This window comes from Myotis daubentonii, chromosome 8 (assembly GCF_963259705.1).
Source record: "Myotis daubentonii chromosome 8, mMyoDau2.1, whole genome shotgun sequence".
In the NCBI taxonomy this organism is placed as follows: Eukaryota; Metazoa; Chordata; class Mammalia; order Chiroptera; family Vespertilionidae; genus Myotis; species Myotis daubentonii.
In genome coordinates this window covers 17,312,222-17,332,171 of record NC_081847.1, presented here as the reverse complement: position 1 = coordinate 17,332,171, position 19,950 = coordinate 17,312,222, and the positions used below count along the sequence as shown (strand labels likewise).

At 44.7% G+C, this 19,950-nt stretch overlaps 1 protein-coding gene across 1 annotated transcript in view; it reads left to right on the top strand.

The window, feature by feature from the left end:
- Positions 1-19,950, top strand: part of CFAP61 (cilia and flagella associated protein 61) — a 239,479-nt gene that overhangs the window by 5,947 nt on the left and 213,582 nt on the right. Inside the window, exons 3-7 of the mRNA XM_059705429.1 lie at positions 3,117-3,267; positions 5,452-5,528; positions 6,677-6,744; positions 6,971-7,097; positions 19,118-19,250. Of these exons, the coding sequence (XP_059561412.1) occupies positions 3,117-3,267; positions 5,452-5,528; positions 6,677-6,744; positions 6,971-7,097; positions 19,118-19,250 (556 nt within the window). The remainder of the gene's footprint in view (positions 1-3,116; positions 3,268-5,451; positions 5,529-6,676; positions 6,745-6,970; positions 7,098-19,117; positions 19,251-19,950) is intronic.

The following is a 19,950-nucleotide window of genomic DNA, read 5'->3' as shown; positions in this document are numbered from 1 at the left end:
AGTTGGGCAGATTGGCTGAAATAGAACAAAATAAAATTCAGTCATATTTTTGTGTTTGAGAAACACCTAAGATACAAGGGCACAGAAGTGTTTAAAGTCAAAGTACTGGGGGAAAAAGACTGCCAGCCAAAATCTCACTTTAAAAAGGCTAGTGTTATTATATAAGTAGTAGACAACATAAACTTTAGGGCAAAAAGCATCATACCGCTAAAGAGGGTTTCGTTCTTTAGAGAGGTGTGACAGCTTTAAACTTGTATGCTACTAATGACACCATCCTAAAATAAAGCAGAAAGTAATAGAACCAAAAGATGAAATAGACATACCCACTTTCATAATTGGAGATTTTAAAATACCTTTCTTTTTTTTTAAATATATTTTATTGATTTTTTACAGAGAGAGGAAGGGAGAGAGATAGAGAGTTAGAAACATCGATGAGAGAGAAACATCGATCAGCTGCCTCCTGCACATCTCCTACTGGGGATGTGCCCGCAACCCAGGTACATGCCCTTGACCAGAATCGAACCCGGGACCCTTCAGTCCGCAGGCCGACGCTCTATCCACTGAGCCAAGCCGGTTTCGGCTTAAAATACCTTTCTTAATAAATGGGAGTTCGAGTAAACAAAAAATCATTTATGATATCACCTGTAGGACAGGTAAAAATCATTGTGGGAGCAAAGAAGGGAGAGGAGGAAAAAAAGTAGAGGGAGAAGATGTGTTTTTAAAGCTGGTTTAAAAATTATTTTTTATAATAAGCCAAATCATAACCAAAGGAGGCCTTTTAAACACACACACACCACACACACACACACACACACACACACACACATTTTACACAAAATATGTTAAAGTTCAAAGATATTATTCACCGATAGAAATCAGAATTCTGTTCATAGAGCAGGAAGTGGAAATTATACATACAAAGGATAATGCTGCAGAAGTTACATTTTGCAGTCAGCCATTTGGAAATTGCAGTACATTTTCCCAAAGTAACCAAGTTATTCATGGCTGGCCTCCCAGGCCAACCTACAAAATCCTATTTAATCAATAATGTCTGTGTCGTATAGTACTGTGCTAATTGTATTATTGAACCCAACCACCATCCTGGGTTCCCATGGATAAATGCATTTTAAGTTCAAATTGGGATTCCAGGAACACATTTCCCTCGCTTCCATGAAGGGATGGCGGTTGCCCTGTCTCAGCTCTTGCCCACTTCCTCCTCCTCCACCACCACCACCACCACCGTCATGGCTGACATGCCAGGGGGTCCTATGCCCTGGGCATTTTCTCACCCGAATTAGAGTGAGAACTCTCAGCATGAAGCTCTGGGAGCCTGGGGCAGGGGAGCCCAGAAGACCGGGAGCTGGAGGGAGCCCCTGCAGGGCTTCAGTGAGTCACCTGGAGAGGTTGGGGGGTGCATTCTTCTGCTGAGAAGTCCTTTGTGTGAATGCTGTAATCTTGGGACCTGAGAGTAGCCTGCTACCTCTTCTTGATGACAGCCAGTGCTTTGGTGGGGCCCTTGGGCTGGGTGCACCCTTAGTGGAGTCCCCTGTGGCTGTGGGATGGGACTTCCTATGAGAGGGGATGGTGGCTGTAGGCGCTGAGATCAGCATCCCTAGGACAATGTTTTCCAAAAATGCCCCTACCTCTGGTGGTACCCAAGGTGATTTGACTTGATACACACACAAGACATTTTTGTTTTAAATGTTATGTCTTTATTTTTGTAGTTATTCTTTCTTTCTAGTAAGGGATCTGGTTTTTCATTTATGATAGTGATGTAAATTTTTTATTGAAAATATATGTATTTAAGCCAAAATGAACAGGTTTAAAGACACAAAATTGGAACAAGGAGTACATGTGTGTGTGAGCCTGCTCTTTGGTGAGCCACTCTGGGAAAATAATATGCTGTCAAGAGGGGGGAAAGCAAACAGGATGGGTTGTGGTATTTCATTTTAAAAAACACACAGAGTACATTTCAATGTATGGCTGCCCTGAAAATGAGGCAAATCTGGAGAAATTGACACCAAAATGTTCACAAATGTTGATTATCTATGGGGGGTGGTATCAAGGATGAGCTTTCAAATTATTTTTTCTCTTTTTGCCTGTGAGTACTTTCTAATTTTTTACTGAACTGACAATACAGTGTTTGGGTGATAAATGTGTAACTGGAGAGTATATATAATTTTCTCTCTATTATCCCCGTTGTCTCTTCTCCTCCTTCAGCTATATGCTATCTTCTCATTTATTCCCCTTAATAAGGAATGGGTAGCGTCTGCCTTCTTTGTTTTTTGAAGGAACATGAAAAAAAAATTTCCCCCTCCAACTTAAGATACCAGTCGATTTCACTTAGCTAAGAAAGTGAAAATTGCATTTCAATTTATATACAAATGGTTCACCATGAAGTAAAGTGTATCCTGTCTGTAAGTCATAGCTCTTGCTGCCGTGACGGGCCACAGGCCAGGGTAGCTGTGCGGAGGGACCATCAAAACGGGCAGCCACCAGAGGAATCGGAAGACCTGCTTCTCCTCCCTTGTCTTTGCTAACTTGTGGGGTTCCGTTTCTGCGGTAGCTCAGGTATATTGCTAATGCTCGGATTCCATAAGAAGCAGTTAGCTCAGAGTTTGGAGAAATTGTTCAGAATGCTGCTGCACACAGGCGACCAACTCATCCCAGTTTGCCAAGACTTTTCTGGTTGAAGCAGTAACAGTCCCATGTTTTGGACACATCAGTCCTGGTTAAACTGGGACAGCTGGCCACACTAACTGCACGTGTTTAGGCTAACACGGGTGTTGGCCACATGGAATGGACAGGAGAAACTTTACAGTCAACCAATTTTCCCAGCCAATCTCCAATGGAAGGGTCTTGGACAATTCAGTTCATAAATGTAATGGCTTTCTAATGAAATATAATTTTCAGTAAAAATGTAGTCGATAGTGCCAGATGTCCTGAAAGATCTATCCCCGAAGCTGGCTGTCACATTGCTTCCACCTCTTTCAATGGTTATCATACCTTATGCAGTGGTTGCTGAGCTCCAGTAGCCAAACGGGTTTGCGAAAATGACATCCTCATCTCATTTTCCATAATCTTACATGTGTGTGCAATTTTAATGGTTTCCACAGGGAGAAGGCCAACCTTGCCATCACTCTCTGTAATGAGAAGGAGGAGATCATGGCCCACGCCACCTTCGTGGACTATCCCAACTGGAATGTGGCCAAGCAGGATGAGTGGGTGTACGTGTTCCGGGAGCTCGACAAGGAACTCCCGTGCACAGTAAGCAATCACATGCTTATTAGAACCGTCTTCATTTTGAAGGGAGGCCCTGTGCTTACATATATATCTTTTCCGTCTTGGACTGAGCAGTTCAAACCACACAACAGAAAGTACGTGACATCATGACAATTAGGTATGAAGAGAGCTGGTGGGAGGAAGGGTGAGTCTGTGGGTAAACAAAAGGTAGATAATAGCCAGATCAGACAGCTTCTGGCCAGGCCCAGGCCATACTCTGCTGATGAGGACTGGGAGCAAGGAATTAGTGGGAGTGTCAGAACATCTGCTTTCTGGTCTCCATCCTGTGCTCCGTGTGTCTGTATCCAAAGTTTTTGATGTAATGGAAGGGCACCTTCCATCTGCATATTTGCCTCTGTAATAATGATAACAGTCTCAGATTCCTGTCACACTATAATTTTCAAAGTGCCTATGTGGACTACGGCTCATGTGATGTCTTCTAGCTGCGGGCATCTGACAACCTGTTGGCAAATAGGGGCCAGGTCAGCAGTTCCCACAGAGTTGGGCCCAGGTGACTGGTGCCACATCTGAGCCCTTCCTGCCCTCCACCTGGCAGAGCCAGGCCTGCATCTGGTCCCCATTTCTGTGGGCAGCACACTTGCCTGTCAGTGGAATTCAATAGCATGTCCCCAGAGCCCTGGGGAGTGTCACTTGAGTGCATGAGTGAGTTCACCTCCCACAAATGCATGCATACACACACACACACACACACACACACACACACACACACACATGCACACTCGGCACATTATCCAGCACATATTCAGCTAGTTGGTATCTTCCCTTGTCCTCTTCTCTACCTCACTACCCTGTGCACCCAGTTACCATGGTCAGAAAAATTATCTCAAACTTGGAACTAGTGCAGAAAGATTCTTTCATTGAATGCTTGTATCTTTGATGGACTTTCTATTGACTGGGCTATTTTACAATTCTGTAAGAACAGTGGTTAGCGTATGGATGTTTATCCATTTGAGATGTAAATCATTTCTATCTGGTGGAAGAAGAGAGAATCTCAAAGGTTTCGGCTGTGGCCCAGTAGGACATTTACTATTTTATATCATACCCAGCAATATTTTAAAAATATTCTCTCATTAACTTTGCCTAAAGTAACCAGCATCTCAAGTGCAACGAATCATTTTTTATCATCTCAGTGGTCACCCATAAACTAATGAGGTGACCATTGAGATGATAAACCAAATTCACGGTCCTTCTCAAGCCGTTTTATGCCCTAGTGTTCTAAGGCATACGCCATCCAACAGCAGGGGAGACCAAGGCATGTGATGTGCAGGCGGCCCCAGGCCACCCATAAACTTGCTCAGGAAACAAGGAACACAGACAGTGCTTCTGTTGTCCTGACCTGGGCACAAGCACTACCCTCCCCGACCAGCCACCGCACATCATCTCCCGATTTGAAGATTTGCCCATAAACACAGGAGTGCTGAGTTGAGCAGACTAACCCGTGGATATATAGACCAACTACTCATTATTTAGGCCACGTAAGAAGTCTTCAGAAGTTCCAAGACATCGCTCTTTAAAAACTTGACAGATTTAACCTGAAAGTCATGTTAGGATCTGGCTACTTTGAGTTTTCAGCTCCCATGTTTTCTGAATCCCAAGAGTAATATTTGATTCTGACTCTGGGAATGTTGAACAAAACAAGCCATTGGATTCATAAGTGGCATCTGCCTTCCATCCTTCAAATTCATAAGAGACTCTTTCCCTCGTGTCACCTGAATAGAGCAGCAGCTGCTTACTCCAGAGCCCCGGGAAAGGGTGATTGTCTCTCACTTGGCATCGACACCCCCGAGGACAAGACTACTGAGTTAATAATCCATTTCACTCCCCTGCAGGCACCTCCCTGCCCACAGCCCGTTTGCGGGGGCAGGAATAAGAGCCAGTTGCACTGGACTCATTTAGGACCCCTGTTACCTTGAATAATTCTGAGCTAGGAGGACAGAAGGCGGTGAGCAGAGTACGGGAGAACACTCCAGCACTGCCTGGGGGTCTCATCACTTTAGACATAAAATATCCACAAGCACAGTGCTGCTCTGTGTCTGTGACCAACCCCCACCCCCCATACCTCCCACCTCCCGCCTCCCACCTCCCACCCTGCTCTAGCATAGCCCAGATGCTCACTCAGCCTTAGTTATGTTCTCTTTTCTTCTGCAGCCTCTGAACACATTGTTCATGCACCTCTTTGTGGCCGTGGAAGAATTTTCTACTGGCTGCTGCAAAGAGATAATTCGGTAAGTGGCTGGAGCCTTGCGGACGGTGACTTGGGGGCTTGGCAGCAGCACCATAGATGAGACACATTAATGCCAAAATGACATGAAAGAGACCATGTGGATACAGTCATCCCTCGAGAGGGACTGGTTCTAGAACTTCTGAGGATACCTAAGGCTGCTGTGCTCAAGTCCCTTATATAAACTGGCACAGAATTTACATATATTCTACACAATCCCCCTGCATGCTTTACATCAGCGGTCGCCAGCCATTCGGACCTCACAGGCCACCAGTGGTCCACGGACCACTGGTTGGCGACGGCTGCTTTAAATCATCTCTATGTTACTTATTATACCTAATACAATGGAAATGCTTATGTGACTATTGTTATACTATATTGCTTAGGGAATAATGACAAGGAAAAAAAGTCTGTACATGTTCAGTACAGATGCAACCATTGTAGGCCTAACCACATAGTACACGTCAGCAGCAATGTAGCATTTTTTTAAAAATATTTTTGATCTGTGGTTGATTGAATCCACAGCTGTAGAACCTGTGGATATGGAGGGCCTGTAAGTTTCAAAGTATCTTTCAAGGGCATGACACTCTCTGAGGTGTAGCATTTATGGAATAGCAGTGACATTGCTGAAAGAAAACCACAGGTTAGGATGTTCCTAAAGTTTTCCTCAGTCGCATCTTTAGAAATGTTTATTAACATGGCAGACTGTAGAAGCATCCTGAATAACAGCCATGCTGAAATACGATCAGCGGGGCTCCCGGGCGACGTGCTGTGTCTCTGACAGCCTGCACAGACACTGGGAGCGAGGCTCAGCTTTCAAGTCACACTTGAAATGTCACACCAGACCTTCCAGATGCCAGGTCAAAGGTTAATATTCGCAGAAATCTGCTGTGCTGCGTGAACATGGCAGCCTTTATTCTTTCTACCTCCATGGAGCAGATAGAAAAGGGCTGGGGAGCCCAAGGAAAAGTCGAGAAGAAGAAAAGTCCAAGAACCTGGAAGATGTTCTTGCCTTGGCAGGCAGGGAGCAAGGAGGGCAGAGGGAGGTTGGGACACCTCATCCGTTTAGTGAAGGCATTTGTCTCAATCAGGTGCCAGCTGAGGGGGTTGCTTGGTTACTAACACTCACCCGCCCTCTCTTTCCCTCGCCAGGTCTGTGTTTAAGGCGGTGCCAGAGCTGCACTTCATCTTTCTCATCGTGCCGGCCTACATGAGCCTCGGTAAGGTCTGCTCGACTACCTCAGCCCCGGCCAGGAACAGGAAATTCATGTTTGAATGGGGCCGTGGTGAATGGGAAATAAGGGTGATCTCCAGGTCCACGATGTACACCATGCCTCTATGCCTGTAGCGCTTAAAACACCGTTGAGAATGGGAACTACACTGTGTTTGGAAGTTCGAGTTATTCCCTGGTAAAACGAGGCCACATTTCTGTCTCTTGTGATTCAGGCACAACTCTGATAACTGTGTTTGACCAAGTGGGGAGCATTCCGAATCTGACCTTTAACGAGGACTTTGCTGTGCACATATGTCACAGGCACAGCCATTACCCTCAGCTGCACGTTCGCAAAGCCAGGTAAGGCGGGAGCAGTGCCTTTGGTCACCTAAGCTTCACCCTGACAGCTCCCTTGTGGAGAGTTTTTAAATTGTCAATTTTACTGTAAGTAGGTACAGCTTGGATTAAATTGTTTTGGAATACCCATGAGCATGACTTCATTTGAAGATGTCTACAGTGCCTCTTGATGACATATTTGTGGAACTAAATGTCTGATGAGACTCATTTGGTGCTGTGTGGCCAGCAAAGTTGTAGATTTACTACTTATGGGTTTCTGAAAACACATAGTTTTTTTGTCCCATACTGGGTGAAATCACTTTAAAATAAAACAAATCTAAAAATGAATCTGCCTAAAAATAAATACATAAATAAATTAAATAAAAATAAATAAAAATGAATCTACCTACTTGGTTTTCCTAGTAGAGCCCACTTATTTTCTGGCATTCAGTGGATGACGATTCTGTTGACCCCAAAGAGGGGTGTCTAGGTCGAAGGTCTGTGCCATCAGTGGCCCACAAGACATGCCCCCAAGCTCAGCAATCTTAAGGAGAGGGCTATGCCCCAGTCTGTTTGCCAAAGAGGGCTGCAACCCCATCTCCTATCCTGCAAGCGCTCCTGCGCTGTGGCCTTACCGTCCTCTCATCAAGAGGTGGGGCCTGTGGCCCTCTTTATCTGGGCCAGATCGTGACTTTTTTTTTTAATCCTCACCCGAGGATATTTTTCCATTGATTTTTAGAGAGAGTGAAGAGAGAGGGAAATATAGAAATATCGATGTCAGAGAAATACATCAATTGGTTGCCTCCTACACACATCCTGGCCAGGGCCCCAGGCTGGGGAGAAGCCTGCAACTGAGGTATGTGCCCTTGACCAGAATCAAACCCAGGACCCTTTGGTCTGCATGCTGGTGCTCTATCCACTGAGCCAAACCGGCTAGGGCCAGATTGTGACTTTTTCAACCCATACAGCATGGTGGAAGGGAGGCCCTGTGATTTCTGAGGCAAGGTCTCTTGGGAGTTCTCTTGGGACTCTCATTCTGGAGGGAATGGGGTGTAGACGTCCGACTGCCCTGAGACCAACATGCCGGAAAGGCCACATGTTGCCCAGCGGGGCTCCTGCTGACAGCATTGGCTGACAGCCGTGTGAGGAAGCCAGCAAGGACATCCAGGCAAGGAGAGCCCCCCTGCATCTGCAGCCCAGCCAACATGTGACGGTGGAGCCCTGAGAGACCCCAAGCAAGGACTGCCCGGCTGTGTCCCCTCAGAGTTTTGACTCACAAAGTTCTGAGCAAAATAGAAGGGCTGCTTTGAGATAAGAGTGCATATGAAACCATTTCACTAGAGTGGTTGCTTGGCTTTTATCAGTGAAGAATAAATTGGATCTTCTTGGGTCAGTTGTTGTCATATTTGATAAGTGCTCCATTTCTGTAGAAAGTATTGAATTAAAATCTTAAAAACCTGAGACCTACTATTTACCAGGCATGTAGTATTACAGCATAATTGTTAAGACTCTGTAATAATGACGTGAGGTAGATATAGATTCTGATCTTGGTTCTGATACTAACTGATGGGTTCACTTAAAAAAAGGAACCGGCCTCTCCAGGCCTCAATTTCCTCTCTGCCAATGGGTGCAAGCATAGTGCCCACTGTGTTGACTGGGTGAGCTGATGAAAATCAGTTCCTTAGCACACTTCCAGTCACCTGTAAATGCTTAAGGAAATTAAATATTATTATTATTAAGAGAGAACCACCACAATAAACTGTGCTATGTAGCTTGGAAGAGGTAAAACAGAAAGGGGTGAAGACAGCTTCATACAACCTTCCCACCCCCACAAAAAAAGGCTAAATGTCCATCAACAGTTAAATCTCCCCATTTTCAAACTGTGGCACATCCGTACAATAGATATTGCTCAGCAGTGACATGGAATGAAGTACTTATCACACAATGGTAGCATGGATCAATCTCAGAAAGGTTATGCTGAGTGAAAGAAGGCAAACATGGAGACAAAGGCCATATACTGTTGATCCCACTTTTACGATGTACAAAATAGGCAAGACTAACTGTACAGAGAGAAATCAGGCCAGTGGTTGCCTCCAGTGGAGGGAAGAGTGAGACAGGGAGAGACATGATGGAATTCTGGGGTGATGCCAATGTTCTGTATATTGAGTGTGGTTTAGACAGTTGTCAAAAGTCATCAAACTGTATTCTTTTCAAAAATATATTTTTATTGCTTTCAGAGAGGAAGGGAGAGAGAGAGAGAGAAACATCAATGATGAGAGAGAATCATTGATTGTCTGCCTTCTGCATGCCCCACACCGGGGATCGATCTCTCAGCCCAGGCAAGTGCCCTGACTGGGAATTGAACCGTGACCTTCTGGTTTATAGATCAATGCTCAACCACTGAGCCAGGTTGGCTGGGCCAAACTGCATTCTAAATTTCTATGCATTTTAGTAAATATTTCATAAGAGTGTATATGAAACCATTTCACAAGAGTAGTTGGCTTTTATCAATGAAGAATAAATTGGATCTTCTTAGGTCAGCTGTTGTCATACTTGATAAGTGCTCCATTTCTGTAGAAAGTATTGAATTAAAATCTTAAAAACCTGAGACCTACTATTTACCAGGCATGTAGTATTACAGCATAATTGTTAAGACTCTGTAATAATGACGTGAGGTAGATATAGATTCTGATCTTGGTTCTGATACTAACTGATGGGTTCACTTAAAGGAACTGGCCTCTGAATCTGGTCAGGAAGGTTGAGTCAGAGTTCAGTCAGAGTGACAGAATGAGCAAAGGCATGGAGACAGGAAAGCACATGGTCTATTACCAGGCAGGTTGGCAGGTACAGCTACTGTTCAACGTCTGGGGAGAAAGAGCAGGTTCTGGAGGGAAGTACTGTAATGGGAAGGCTTTATCTTGGAGCCAGCAGGGAGCACTGAAGAAGAAAGGCATGATATGCTCTCTATGTTACTAGGTAACTGCTTTCCATGTGGTCAATGGCTTATAGAGGAGGAGCACAGAGCAGCCGGCTGGAATTTAGGCCTTGACAAGTCAAAGAAATCCGGGGTGGGGGGAGGGGTGGGGGGAATAGATCAGTAAAAATGCAATTTGGATGGAAAAGTTCAGGAATGAAAATGAGTTAATGATAACTCAGGGTTTCGGGGAGCTGCTGTCAGGGTTCATTAGCTGAAAGTAGAAATAATAGCATTAGATGGACAGGAGAGAGTTGGAAATACAGGTCCTCTCATGAGTGAGGATATCATGAGAGAAAAGGAGATTGTCCAGTTGAGGGGGAGATTTTAAAGTGAAAAGTGCAGGGTATTGAAAGATGGAAATGAACTGCTACTGATAATAAGAAAGAAAACTGGAAGAGAGGGGAAGGAGTGTGGCAGAAGTCAGACTCTTGAAGTGGCAAACAGTGAAGGGCAATTAAATCATTTGAGTATAAAAGAGAGGCCATTGGATTTGAAAATTTAAAAGGACACAGATGAGTTGAGTAAAATTGATGGATTTCTAGCCAGACTGATCAAGGAAAAGAAAAAGAAGACAAACCATCAATACCAAGAATAAAAGAGGGGACACCACTACAGGCTCCACAGACATTAAAGGGTTGGGGGGCACTGCAACAACTGTATAACTTCAACAATTTAGAGAAAATGGGCCAAATCCCTGAAAAACACCAACTACCAAAACTCATTTGAGATAAATTAATAGCGTGGATAATTCCATATCTATTAAAGAGAAGTCAGGCGAACTTGGGATGAGAGGGAGGGTGGCTGCCTGCCCTGACACTGGCCTCTCCCCCAGACTGCAGCCCCAATCCCACCTCATCCTAATTTGCTTCTCTTTTTGTCTTATTCTTATGGCTCTGAATTCTGCTTTCCCCAAGGTCTTCCTTCCAAGCTCATCCCCTTGGCTCCCATGTGCCAGCCTTGCCCACTCTGTGCCCTACTTCGGACCACTTACTTGGTTTGGGGACTCATCTTGCCCCTCCCTGAAGGGCAGGGTTGGATACTGTTATTCAAATGTCAGTGAGCTGAATAGAGGTAAGAAAGTTAAGACAAGGTCATACTCACTGCTCTTTAGAGAAGTTTGGTGGTGAAGGGAAGCAAAAGGAGGGAGGCAGATGTTGAACGTTTTGCACACAATGTAAAGTGATTCTATTTTTACTCTTCCTGTAAAGCATTTACTTTGCATTCTGAGATCCAGACAGCGTGTGTCTAAAATAAGATTACCGAGGAGAATAAGTTCAGATACAAGTTATTCACTTAATTTAGAACAAGAAGAAAATTCCTCATAGAAAATTATTTTTCTTTCTTATTCATAGCTAATTACTTACATTGTAATTCTCTCTTTATAAAATCCTTCGGATTAGGTTATAAATGCTCATTAATACAAGCCAAACACATTCTGAGGAAAAGGAATTTTGTGAGTCAAATAACATTTTTAATTGGTTTGCTCACACCTTACAAACCCTCCTTTCTGATCTATGAAGTTTCTCTTGTTAGTGTCAGCACAGGTAAATTAGAACCCTCCTGCCCTTCAGGGAAGTATAATTTAAGAACATATGATCATGGGGGTAGGGAAGGACTCACCAGGAAAGGATTATGTGCGGTCAGTCAGCATTGTAAATACAGTGGTCCCCTCCCCTTATCCCCGGGGCATACAGTCCAAGACAAAACCCCCTGCCTAAGACCGCGATAGTACAAAACTCTATGCTATGTTTTCCTATACATACACCCCTATTGTGAAGTTTAATTTATAAAGTAGGCAGGTAAGAGATGACAACAGTAACATAATGAAATAGAGCAGCTGCAACAATACGCTGTAAGAAAAGCTGTGTGAGTGGGGTCATTTTCTGGCCACCAGTCTAATAACTGAAACTAAGTGACTGTCGGACAGGTTAACGTGTACAGTGTGGATGCGCTGGATCCAGGATGACTCCCATCCGGGGCGGGGCGATTTCATTCTGTCACTCAAAGTTTAAAATTAACGAATTGCTTATTTCTGGAAATTTTCATTTAATATTTTGGGGCCCCAGTTGACTGCAGTTTAACAAACCATGGAAAGCACAGCCACAGATACTAGTAAAGGGTGAGGGGTACCACTGTCACCAAAATGGCTCACTCCTTTTTTGATGACACTGATTAACCAAATTAGGTCAACATCATTACTGCTTAAAATAGATGAAATAAAACTTAGGACTTTTAAAACATAAGGTTGGTGGGTTTTAAATACTAACTTTTTACCTCCCAAAGCATCTATTTTTATTAAGCATTTGATGGCCTCATGCTTTTTAGGAATCTACCTAAGCTTGACTTCTGAGCAATTTCATATAAAGGGACATTCTGATGCTTACGTCATGAATATCCTCAGCCTTCAAGAGAAGGGGCAGAGCAGTTGGGAATTTCACCTTCCGCCTTTGGGAGGCCTGGCACCCAGCCAATAGGATTGGTTAACAGTGCAGGGGCCTCTCACTGGCCTTGAATATGCTCTGAAGTCACGTAGGGTTTCAAATTCTTTGAAATTTTTTTAAAAAATGACATTTTCCAAGGAGTATAAGCTAAATTTTTATAAAATTTATTTTGTTAAACTAATAAAAATCCATTTAAAAGTGAAGTGGAATAAGTTTAGGAATGGTGGATTTGATTTTTTGAAAGACCACTAGAGGTCATAAGAGATCTTGGAAAGAAAAAGGTGCTTTGTTTTGCACATCTAAGAAAAAATGTGTCAACTGGAGTTTCCTTCCCCAAGTTCAGACCGTATTCATGGCAAAAGGTTGGTTTAGCTAAAATATACGGTTGTTTTGCGCTACCACTAAATTGGATCTTCTACAAATTATTTTGCTCATTCATTGATTTCTTTTTTTTTTTAAATCCTCACCCTGGGGTATGTTTATTGATTTTTAGAGAGAGGGAGCGAGAGAAAGAGAAACATTGATGTGAGAGAGAGACATTGATCCTTGCCTCTCACATGCACCCCAATGGGGAACCAAACCCTCAACCTAGGTATGTGCCCTGACTGGGAATCGAACCAGCAACCTTTCAGTGTATGGGACGACGCTCCCATGAACTGAGCCACACCAGCCAGGGCCATTCATTGATTTCTTAAAATATACATATGCGCACACGCACTCAGGCTTGAAGAAATACGATATTCATGGCATTTAAAGTGGTATCAGAAGCACTTCTTCAATGCTACACTTTTAAGTCTAGCTAATGAAATGCAAATCCTCTCTGGATGTGCAAAATACCATCAGATAGGACAGAGGGGGCCCTGCCAACAGTCTGAATGCAAAGATGGCCTGCTGCTGCTGCTGCGGCTGCTGTCATAGACCTTCGGTGTGAACCTTCTATCTGTGAATTTGCAACGGTTTCTTTGCTGGCAAGAATACGTGCACCTCCTGCACCTCCTGCACTGGAGGGAGGGTTGCCTGTAGGTTTTCCTCCAGGGTTGTGATTATACAGCAGAGTGGACAGGATGCTGAGGCGTTGAAGCAATCTTAGTCTGCCTGTCACTGAGAGACTGTGCCAGCCACCTGGGGAAGGTCTGTGGAGTCCAGGCAGCACAGTGCTCCTGCAAGCCCAGCTAACCGTCACAGTGGGAATGACGAGTGAGTGTGTTCTTTCTTGTCCCTACCTCCCAGGGAGCCAGTGAGAGCCATCAGGTCCCCGTCACTTTTCACCTGGCCTTCTCCTGGGTTTAAGGGACATCCATACCCCAAGCGAGGCATGGTATCCTTGAGAGGCTGTTGATTTTCTTAAGCTTTGGATTTTTACTCCATTTTCATCTGGCATGTTTCTCAGAGTCTGACGGACATTTAGGTGCCTGAGCAATCAATTAGTCTCTACTCTATGGGATGGGCCTTTTGTTTCCTCCAAACAAGTTAAAATGAAATCTCCTCTAACGGATTACATTAACAAGCACATGGTTGCCTCCTCCAAGCCTTGTCCTGAACCGAAGAAATAAGGAATGCCGCTTTTCACTCAGAGAATGGTGCCATTCCCATTGTACTTGATGCTGGTGAACTGCGGCCTTCCACAGTCACCAGTCATCACTGCTGACACGCTGCGCCTCAGGTGAGGGGCACCTGGCTCTCCTGTGCGGAAGGAATTCACCGGAAGCCCTGGCTCTGCTCCTGATGGCAGGCGGTGCTCACTGCGGAGTTGATGGATGGGTTGTTTTTGGTAGCCAGGGTGCTTTGTTTCTGTGGGGCTAGACTTTGTCATGTGCCATTTGAGACTGTGAGGCTGATGTCATACTTTATCATTAGCACTGGGGGCTGATGCAAGATCATAAATTATCAATTACCCCAAGGAATGCATTTAGCAGAACAAGTTCCTCTGTACCATTTTGGGGAAGGGCTAAGGGAGCGACTCTTTAGAGCGCCACAATTTAGGTGATTCCTCCTATTTTTCCCAGAAGAACTAGTATTGAGGTATGATTATGGATAACTTTGTTAATGGGCTATTGAGGGCTCCTGATTAGTCTTACAGCCCTGGGTCTCTCTGAACTTTTATTCCTGATTTTTATATCCATGGGTTAATATTTTTGTGTGCATCATATAGATAAGGCCCTGTACACAGTAGCAGTCTTGATCAACTTAAAGTGAAAATTATTAGGATATTGGGTTGTTTTCCCATAATTTAAAATAATTGTCTCTTTACTAAATATTGATGCAGATTCTCATAATGTTTGAAAATGGATTTGTTGGCTATTCTCTTTTAGAATCTTTTTAAAAAACTAATATCATCCAGGACTCGTTACAGAGTAAAGCCACTTCTGTTAGCATCCTTTTTTTGTTATTAATCTTCACCCAAGGATATTTTCCATGGATTTTTAGAGTGATAGGGAGGAGGAGAGACAGAGAGAGAGCGAAACATCAATGTGAGAGAGACACATCGATTGGTTGCCTCCAGCAGGCGCCCGATTGGGGGCCAGGGATTGAGCCTGCAACTGAGGTACGTGCCCTTGAGCAGAATTGAACCCAAGACCCTTCAGTCCAGAGGCTGATGCTCTAGCCACTGAGCCAACGAGGCTAGAGCTGCTAGCACCCTCTCGGCAGGTTGCTAAGCGGGGAAGCAAGTGGTTTCTGGAACGCGGTGGACCTCTTCCAGCTGGCGTCCTGGGTGCTCAGGTAGAGTCAGCTGACAGTGATTCCTGGCACGGAGCAGGGGTGTGTGAAGTCTCCCAGGAGCAAACGCTGCCGGGGGCTTACTGCCTGCCGGAGACTGACCTTGAGGGTGTCCAGTTCACCCCTGCATCACCACATTGCATCCTCCCCTCTATCCTTGCCCCTGACCCTTTTGTAGATGCATAATGTTGAAGTGACTGGGCAGGTTTCTCAGCAAGTGGAGCCAGAGGCTGAGTGGAAGGGCTGTGGAGCTGCCAGCGTGGAAGGCTGTGGGCTCACTCCCAGGCCACATATCTCTCACCTGAAAAGCAGGCTTAGCTACGGCACTTCAGTGCCCGCGGAACACTGGACAAGGTCCTGGCATATGATAAGGATCCCATCCATGTTGGCCATCGTGTTGTACCTGCGCTGCAGGCTACAGTGCGTGCAGATGTGAAATGTAAGCGAAGCCAGACACTGGTTAAAGTGGTAAGGACAGATTTTAATCACTAATAACTATTGCCATAGGGAAAGGAGTTCAACATAAACTGAATTCAACTTCAATTTGTACAGAGGTGAGTAGGAGTTTTAAATAGAGAAGAAGGAGTCGATAGGGACCCAATAGGATCAGGGAAGGGAAAAATTATATAAAGTGGGAAGGGGGGCTGCCCTAGCTGGTTTGGCTCAGTGAGTAGAGCGTCGGCCTGCGGACTTAAGGGTCCCGGGTTCAATTCTGGCCAAGGGCACATGCCTGGGTTGCGGGCTCAATCCCCAGTGTGGGGCGTGCAGGAGGCAGCCAATTAATGATTCTCTCTCATCATTGATGTTTCTATCTCTCCCTCTCCCTTCCTCTCTGAAATCAATAAAAATATATTTTAAAAAATTAAAAAAATATAAAGTGGGAAGGGGGGATTGGTCCTAGTGAAAACCACCTGAGTTTGCTAACTGGCACGTATTGAAGTTAGACTCCTCCCCTCCCACAGAGACAGGCGTCCTATCCACAGGTGTCGGCTGGAACAAATAGGACATTTTGGGGCGGCCTTAAGCATTCTCCGGGAGACACTTTAAGGGGGGCTAGGGGCATCCTAGGGATGTAGCCATAAGCTGTTAGAAAATATGTTAGTGTTTATTCAGGTCTTTACAGGCCTAGGTTGAGGCCGGTTGAGAAGAGGGCTCAGAGTGTCCTGGCCAGAGTTGGGTCAAGGAGAGTCTTCGTCACAGGGCAACCAGCACAGAGCTCCGCCTTGTCCCCGAAGAGCATGTTCCTGGGCTGGGAACATGCCCTGCATTGACGTTAACACCAGCCGTGGCCAATGAGTACCCAGTGGTGGCCCTGTCATGGGGTTTCTAGGACAGACGGCTGGAGGGTGTGAGGTGTAGGTGAGCCTTGAAAGATGCTGGAATTTGGAATAAGTGAGGGGTCAAAGTGCTGGAGAGGAAAGGAGGCGGAAGGAGGGAGGATGGTGAGGTCCTCTTCTAAGAACAATGAATAGATCAACTTGTTTCATTGTTGGTGCTGAGGATGGAAAGATGGAGGCATCAAAAATGAGGCTCAGGGCTCTAGTTCATCCGAGAAACAGTGGAGACTGGCAAAAGCTTTTGAGTAAGGGAGTGAGGTGAAGAAAATGGGGTTTTAAGCAGATTACTGATAGTGGATGGAATGGATGAGTTTATTCCTACCATGGCCAAGGGGCAGCTAGTGCAATAACTCAAGCTTTTATAGTGATAACCTCTTCCATGCATTAATCAACGTTCTACAACTGTTCTTATTGACCCTTCCTGCCTAAGTAATAATAGTGTTAATGATAATAACCTGTTATTATTATAAGTTTAACATTTACTGTCTTTATGACAGGTGAAAAAAACAGTGACATAGGTTAAGTGACGTGCCCAAGGTTACAGCTGTTAAATCCAGACTCAGGTATTCTAGCTTCCCAGCCCAGGCTGTGACCATCACACTGTATGGTTTATTCTCCAATCTTTTCAAAAGCGCTCCATAAGCCTTTGACACATTTATTATAGGGCCTGAGTACATCCCAGCCAAAGGTGACATACACACAAAAATAGATGGGCAGGAGGTTAAGAACTACTTTAAAAAATTGAGTCCAGGGCTAAAATAGTTCGTGAAATGGTCATGTGTGTCCTACAAACACCGTTGGTATTTGTTTCTGGTTCTCTGTTTTCCACTCACCACTAGAGAATCCTGTTGCCCTGGCATGTGGAAGGAGATGGTTGGGTGACATCATACCCAGGTTGATAGTATAACAAGCCAATATCCTGGTTGCCTGGATCAGGACCCCCTGCTGTCTCTCCTTCCAGGAAGTGTTGATGAGGTTGTATTTTTCCTTCTTGTGCCGTGGTCTGTTGACTGGCTCTCTCTTTAGCTCTCGGGTATTATAGGGCAGAGACCTAGTTTTTCAAATACGTATTTCTTCCATCAAGATGCTTATGATTGATGAAAAACCATCATTATTCCAAAAGTTAAGCCTGTGTCACAAGAGGTAAAGGTTTCATCCTGTGAGGGGGGGTGGAGATTTTTATCCCGAGTGCATAGGGTGTTCCTAGTTTAAAGCCTTTAGATTTGTGGGGTGAGCTATGGCAGGGTTGGGGGGATTTTTTCCAGCAAGTGTTGGAGGAGCTGTGGCAGGGCTGGCTGGATGATCCACAGTGTTGATCTCTTGTCCTTGAGCCAAAGTCTTTCAACTGCTTGTGCTTCTTGCTGCCAGTTTTCAAAAGGAATGCCGATTTAAAGGAAGATTTTTGAAATGCATTGTTGGCTTAGTGTAGCATGTGATGACTGGGTCCAGATCAGCTGACCTGAGTTCTCAGCATAGCTCAGCTGCCACCTGTTTCTATGGTCTCCGGCAAAGCATTCCATCATCCCCATGAGCCTTGCTCTCCTCCATCTGAGGAGTGAGTATGGTGCCCACCTCCTGCGGTTGCCATGATAATCTGGGTAAAGCCCTGAGCTTTATATACATACTAATCACTCCATAGGTGGAGCTACTATTAATATCAAAGAGAACATGTAGAAGATGAAGTGGGATAATGAAGATGCCATAGTAAAGAAATGAATGGGGGGAGGTTAGTAGCCAAATGAGATATATACCAAAAAAAAAAAAAATAATGCAAATGTGTATATTTTTAACAAGAAAAGCATCAGGATAAAAGTATAAGAACATCCTAGAGAATAAAATAGAACACCAAATATAACTAAGAATGTACTAAAAAGGAAAGAATGTTAAATATGGCAGCAAAATGGGTCCAAGGCTAGCATCACTGTGCTGCCATAAATCTGGTTCTTGGGTCCTCCCCCTACCCACCCCCCCCCTCCCACACACACACATTGGTTGTCAAGGCCACTGTAGAGGTTCCTGAGAATGGATGGTGAGCAGAACTTCATTGCCTTTAAATCAGCATTTCCCCCTCCATGTGAAGTGTGGAGATATTGCAGGAATTCTTTTGGGGGGAGGAAGAGGATTCTGGGGACAATGCCATAGAAGTAGTGTTCTTTGGAAAACATTTGGGCAATGCTATTCCCAGCATCTTGTCCTTTGGCTCATGACAAGCTGCTCTACCTTTCACAGCCAAACATGCTGAGTGTGTTCCCTCTGCTGGAAGTTTCTACCCCCAGGTCTCAACATAGCTTCCTTTCCTTCTTCTCATTCAGGTCCCAACTCTGACGTCCCTCCTCAAGAGGTAGGTCTTCCCTGACCACTCGGCCCCATCACTCTCCACCCCAAAGCACTATCATTGTTGACATGTGTGAAGTGCTGTGTTTGTTACATTTTCATCGTCTGTTTCTCCTGTTAGAATGGAAGTTCATTTCACCTGCATGTTGTTGTATTCCTGGCATTTAGAACAGGGTCTGGCACACAGGTACTCCTGTTTAAGAAAGAACACTGATCCTAAGTCTTTCTGTTAAACAGGGTGGAAGATCATGATGACCTCATGCCAATATTTATGCAACATGACACAATTCTGAGAGCAACTTATGGCGAATACTTTCTGGCTGAACTAATAGAGGCCCAAGACGAGGAGAATCATGCTGTCGTGTGTGAGGTTGGTGATCAGTCCACCTAGGGATACGCTTAGTGACAGAAATGGGAGAAATAAGCATTGCTATTCCAGGTTTCGCCAGGCACTCCTGGAGCTTTCATACCCTCCTCCTCCTCCATGCCCTTCCAGGTGGCATGCCACGCCAGCTTCCCGTGTTAATTGGCTCTAGGATTTTAGGTTTTTGTGAGGCCCTTCCAGATGCCCAGGCTGCTGTGGATTCTTTGCTCTGTCTCTAGAGGTAGGGGTGCAAATTAGGGTGAGGGGAGAAGATCCTCCAGGAGAATGTAGGGGGGATTTCTTTTCTTCTTCTTTTTTTTTTAGGCGTCTTTTTTTCAAATATATTTTCATTGATTTCAGAGAAGAATGGAGAGGGAGAGAAAGATAGAAACAACAATGATGAGAGAATCATTGACTGGCTGTCTCCTGTACGCCCCCTACTGGGGATCAAGGCTGCAACCTGGGCATGTGCCCTGATGGGGAATTGAACCATGACCTCCTGGTTCATAGGTCGAGGCTCAACCACTGAGGCATGCCAGTTGGGCCAGGGGGAGGGGATTTCTGAGACACTAAGTTCCCAGAGGCCAGACGTTAGAAACCAGTATCCTACCGGCAGATGCATTTTGTATGACTTGGAAAATAATTTTTAACTTTTTATTTATTTATTTATTTATTTATTATTTTTAATATATTTTTTTATTGATTT